Source organism: Meles meles, chromosome 9, assembly GCF_922984935.1.
Source record: "Meles meles chromosome 9, mMelMel3.1 paternal haplotype, whole genome shotgun sequence".
In the NCBI taxonomy this organism is placed as follows: domain Eukaryota; kingdom Metazoa; phylum Chordata; class Mammalia; order Carnivora; family Mustelidae; genus Meles; species Meles meles.
The window spans coordinates 29,908,756-29,914,177 of record NC_060074.1 but is presented as its reverse complement, the minus strand read 5'-3'; the positions used below and the strand labels follow the sequence as shown (position 1 = coordinate 29,914,177).

At 60.5% G+C, this 5,422-nt stretch overlaps 1 protein-coding gene across 1 annotated transcript; it reads left to right on the top strand.

Annotated features, from left to right (window-relative positions):
- The first annotated feature begins 184 nt into the window (after nt 1-184).
- Nucleotides 185-5,105, top strand: CHPF (chondroitin polymerizing factor). Its single transcript, XM_046018487.1, has 4 exons — nt 185-507; nt 1,550-2,123; nt 2,678-2,857; nt 3,398-5,105. Exons 1-4 carry the CDS (start codon nt 194-196, stop codon nt 4,655-4,657), a joined length of 2,328 nt encoding a protein of 775 aa, XP_045874443.1. The 5' UTR covers nt 185-193; the 3' UTR covers nt 4,658-5,105.
- Nucleotides 5,106-5,422: the final 317 nt, after the last annotated feature.

Genomic DNA, 5,422 nt, shown 5'->3' with positions numbered 1-5,422 from the left:
GAACCCTGCGCCCTACGGAGGATCGGAGCGCGGCGCAGGGGATTCAACCAGGGCCGCGTCCGTGGGGAGGGAGCGGGCCCGCCCGCTTGGCCGGGGCCCTCCGGATCCGCCCCCTCCCCGGTCCCGCCCCCTCGGAGCTTCCTCTGGTTGCTGTGGGGCTGCTCCGGGGCCCGGGGCCCGCGGTCCCGGCGCCATGCGGGCATCGCTGCTGCTGTCGGTGCTGCGGCCCGCAGGGCCCGTGGCCGTGGGCATCTCCCTGGGCTTCACTCTGAGCCTGCTCAGCGTCACCTGGGTGGAGGAGCCGTGCGGCCCAGGGCCGCCCCAACCCGGAGATTCTGAACTGCCGCCGCGCGGCAACACGAACGCGGCACGCCGGCCCAACTCGGTGCAGCCCGGAGCCGAGCGCGAGAGGCCCGGAGCCGGCGCAGGCGCCGGGGAGAACTGGGAGCCGCGTGTCTTGCCCTACCATCCTGCACAGCCTGGCCAGGCCGCCAAAAAGGCCGTCAGGTAGGGATCAGCCCCGCCAGCCCCACCTCCTGGGCACTGGCAGGGACGGGCGCGCCGGGGAGGCCGCTGGAGGCTGGGTCAGGCTCCGGAAGGAGGGGGCCGGCCGGCCAGGAAGTCTTTGGCCCCGATGACTTCCGATGGCCCTGCTTCCCCAGGAGCTGTGGAACCCATCGGACGCCCTTTCTGGGCCCCGTCCAGGCCTGAGATGAACTTGCCTTCCTCCGTCCTAAACTGGCTCGATCCTATGCCGTCTTCCTTCATAGATCCTATTAGCTCCCTAGTTGAGCTGTTGGGTTTGGAGAAATGACTGGCATATAGGGTGGGTGCATAGAGAGAGGGAAAGAGGAAAGAGAAAACTAGGATTTACCTGTTTCTTTTGTTCCGGGGTGAGACACTTCAGGATGAAATTTGTGGGGAAGGGGTGAGGTACCATCCCATGAATGCCTCTGCCTATGACTTGAGATTATTTTCTCCTAAGTAAACCCGAGTTCAGATTTCAGTTTTGCAACTTACCTTCTGCATTATGGAAGGTAAGTTGCTGGAGCCCTGAGCCCCAGTTTGCCCTTGTTCCAAACACATTCAGTGCATTCCTATGCCATGTATTCCCTTACATCCTTTGTGTGATGTATTTGTGGTATCACGGCATATTTATACCGGGTGTGTGGGGTACCTGTGTGCTGAGCACTTGGCTAAGTGCTTTGATTAGATGCAATCAACCCCTTTTTGCCGAGTAGGCCACTGAGTGAGGTTGCAGTAGGTTAAATTACTTGCTCAAGGACACAACTAAGTGGTGAGACAGAGAATCAGACCCACAGCGTATCTCTCATTTCTGCATGGATATTGCCATCTCCCTAAGGCGCAGTGTAGGTAAGGCCAGTATTTCAGGTAAACCCTCATGACTCCTAAGAGAGAGTTGTTGTTCTTACCTATGTGGAGGGAAAGGAACAGGCCCAGAGAGGATGGGACCTGCCAGAGCCTGTGTATGCTCTCTCCTGCCCGCCTTCTTGCCTTTTGGATAACCTTGTGCCCTCTTCTCCACCAGGACCCGATACATCAGCACGGAGCTGGGCATCAGGCAGAGGCTGCTTGTGGCAGTGCTGACCTCACAAGCCACGTTGCCCACACTGGGTGTGGCCGTGAACCGCACGCTGGGGCACCGGCTAGAGCGTGTGGTGTTCCTGACCGGCTCTCGGGGCCGCCGGGCACCACCGGGCATGGCCGTGGTGACACTGGGCGAGGAGCGGCCCATCGGGCACCTGCACTTGGCGCTGCGCCACCTACTGGAGCAACACGGTGACGACTTTGACTGGTTCTTCATAGTGCCGGATGCCACCTACACCGAAGCCCACGGGCTGGCTCGCCTAGCCGGCCGTCTCAGCCTGGCAGCCGCCGCCCACCTCTATCTGGGCCGGCCGCAGGACTTCATTGGCGGGGAGCCCGCCCCGGGCCGCTACTGCCATGGCGGCTTTGGGGTGCTGCTGTCTCGCACACTGCTGCAGCAGTTGCGCCCCCACCTGGAAAGCTGCCGCAACGACATTGTCAGCGCGCGCCCAGATGAGTGGCTGGGGCGCTGCATACTGGATGCCACCGGGGTGGGCTGCACCGGTGACCACGAGGTGGGCAGATAAGCCGCCCCACCGGCACCTCCTGTCTGAGCTTGTACACTTGCGCCTCAGAGGCAAGGGGGTAGTTGGAAATAATAGCCCTGGGTTTTCCATGTCAGGGCTGTCAATTTCTATCCCTGTAACCTGGGGTAATTTTATTTACCCCTATAACCTGGGGTAAATCACTGCATCTCTTTAACTTCGGTATCCTCCTCCAGACCAATGAAAATAACTATTGCTCAGGGTTGTTATAAGGATTAGAAAAAATAAGGGAGACCTGCACATAGTGGGTGTTCAATGTTGGCTATTACTATTTCTTTGAGCCCCTAAACAGCTCTGAGGTAGGATAAGTATGCCCATTTCATGGATGAGCTAGCAGAAGCTTGCCCTAAGTCACACAAGCTCACAACTGGTCAAAGTAGACTTAAACCCAGTAATCCTGTTGTGGACTCGGGAGTCCATAAGGTCATAAGATGGGAAGATGAGGCCCACACTGCGGGTGGGGTGGGTGGGGAGGCTGTCTCATCCCTCTTCCCATTATGGACCCCTACCCTTCCTCTCTCCAGGGAGTCCACTATAACTACCTGGAGCTGAGCCCTGGGGAACATGTGCAGGAAGGAGACCCCCGTTTCCGCAACGTCCTGACAGCCCACCCCGTGCATGACCCCATACATATGTACCAGTTGCACAAAGCTTTTGCCCGAGCTGAGCTGGAACGCACATACCAGGAGATCCAGGAGCTACAGGTATGGCCTGGGACCCCAGGGATAGAGGGGACAGGTCCTGAGACGTCTCACAGATCCCAGGGAAGTAAAAACTAGCACTAGAGGGGCGCCCGGGTGGCTCAGTCAGTTGGGTGTGCGCCTTCGGCTCAGGTCATGTTGTTGGGGTCCTGCGATCGAGCTCCCGCATTGGGCTTCTTGCCCAGTGGGGAGTCTGCTTCTCCCTCTCTCTCTCTCTCCCTCTGCTTATGCTTGTGCACTCATACTCTGTCTCTCAAATAAATAAATAAAATCTTAAAAAAAAAAAAAAAAAAAAAGCTAGCACTAGAGTCCAAGAACAAACCAGCTTCCCAGTTCCTGTTTGTTTCTGCCTTTTCTGAGCACCTCCTCTGGAAACTTCCCTTTTCACTCTTAGGCTCCCCCAATCTGGGGAAATGTTAGGTGGGGCCCTGAGATAGCAGAGGTTGGCAGGGGAGTGGGGACCCATCCCAAGTAGTGCCTTCCAGCTATGTGCTGGTCCCCCCATGGTCTTTGCCTTACTCATGGTCTGTTTCTCCAACCTAGTGGGAGATCCAGAACACCAGCCATCTGGCAGCCGATGGGGAGCGGGCAGCCGCCTGGCCTGTGGGGATCCCTGCACCATCCCGCCCGGCCTCCCGCTTTGAGGTGCTGCGCTGGGACTACTTCACAGAGCAGCACGCTTTCTCCTGTGCTGATGGTTCGCCCCGCTGCCCGCTGCGAGGGGCTGACCGGGCCGATGTGGCTGACGTTCTGGGGGCAGCCCTGGAAGAGCTCAATCGTCGCTACCATCCAGCCCTGCGGCTCCAGAAGCAACAGCTGGTTAACGGCTACCGACGCTTTGATCCCGCCCGGGGCATGGAGTACACACTGGACTTGCAGCTGGAGGCGCTGACCCCCCAGGGCGGTCGCCGGCCCCTCACCCGCCGCGTGCAGCTGCTGCGGCCGCTGAGCCGTGTGGAGATCCTGCCTGTGCCCTATGTCACAGAGGCCTCGCGTCTCACCGTGTTACTGCCTCTGGCTGCAGCCGAGCGTGACCTGGCCCCTGCGTTCTTGGAGGCCTTCGCCGCCGCAGCACTGGAACCTGGCGATGCAGCGGCAGCCTTGACCCTGCTGCTCCTGTATGAGCCCCGACAGGCCCAGAGGGCAGCCCACGCCGATGTCTTTGCACCTGTCAAGGCCCATGTGGCCGAACTGGAGCGGCGGTTCCCCGGCGCCCGGGTGCCCTGGCTCAGTGTGCAGACAGCCGCACCCTCCCCGCTGCGCCTCATGGATCTGCTCTCCAAGAAGCATCCTCTGGACACGCTGTTCCTGCTGGCCGGACCAGACACAGTGCTCACGCCTGACTTCCTGAACCGCTGCCGCATGCATGCCATCTCAGGCTGGCAGGCCTTCTTCCCCATGCACTTCCAGGCCTTCCACCCGGCCGTGGCCCCCCCGCAGGGTCCGGGACCCCCGGAGCTGGGCCGAGACACAGGCCGCTTTGACCGCCAGGCAGCCAGTGAGGCCTGTTTCTACAACTCCGACTACGTGGCAGCCCGCGGGCGGCTGGCAGCAGCCTCAGAGCAGGAGGAGGAGCTGTTGGAGAGCCTAGACGTGTATGAGCTGTTCCTGCGCTTCTCCAGCCTGCACGTGCTGCGGGCTGTGGAACCTGCGCTGCTGCAGCGCTACCGGGCCCAGACGTGCAGTGCACGGCTCAGCGAGGACCTGTACCACCGCTGCCGCCAGAGCGAGCTAGAGGGCCTGGGCTCCCGCACGCAGCTAGCCATGCTGCTCTTTGAGCAGGAGCAGGGCAACAGCACCTGAGCCCGCCCCACGCCCCAGAATCCTGGCACGAAAGCATGCCCCCTCGTCCCCAACAGCCCAGAGCCACCTGCCAAGCCTCTCCAGACAAGACTAGCTGCAGCCTCAGACCCCAGGGCCGCCCACAGGCCCCACTCTCTAGCTCTGTGGGTCCTCAGGCTCAGGACAGGCCGCAGGGGGAGGTGCCTCCGGATCCACCCCTCCCTGTCCCAGCCCTGGTCTCCCTGTCCGCCCCCCTTCCTTGACGCTGCTGATTCAGGCTGTGGCCTCTTGAGTATTTATGCAGTGCAGTCTGCCTGACGCCAGCCTGGTCTCCTAGGGCCTCCTGGGGGCTGGGCTGTAGATGAGGGGTTGGGGAAGAGGGGAGCTGAGAGAAGAAGGGGGGGTGTCTCCCAACTTCTCCCTTCTGGACCTGGATGAAACTCCCTGCCTTTAATAAACTGGCTGAGTGTAGATTCATGGTTTTGAGTTTTCAAAAGGTGGCCTGGGGACGGGGAGGGCTGGCCGTGAGGACGCAGGCTCCCTTGTCCTGGCTGGCAGGGGCCTGGGTTTCCTTTTCCCGGGGACCAAGCCATGCCTGTGCCCAGCCCTGCCCCAGCTTGGTCACACAGGCACACAGAGAATTCTTTATGCCTCTTTATTCTCAGTTTCGTCAGCACTTTATAAAACAGATCAGAGGCAGAGAGGCCCATCGAGAAGGCTCCCTTCCCCACCCCCAAGCTCAGCCAAGGTCTAATGGGTTGGCCTGCTCCCTGTGGAGGGGACTCT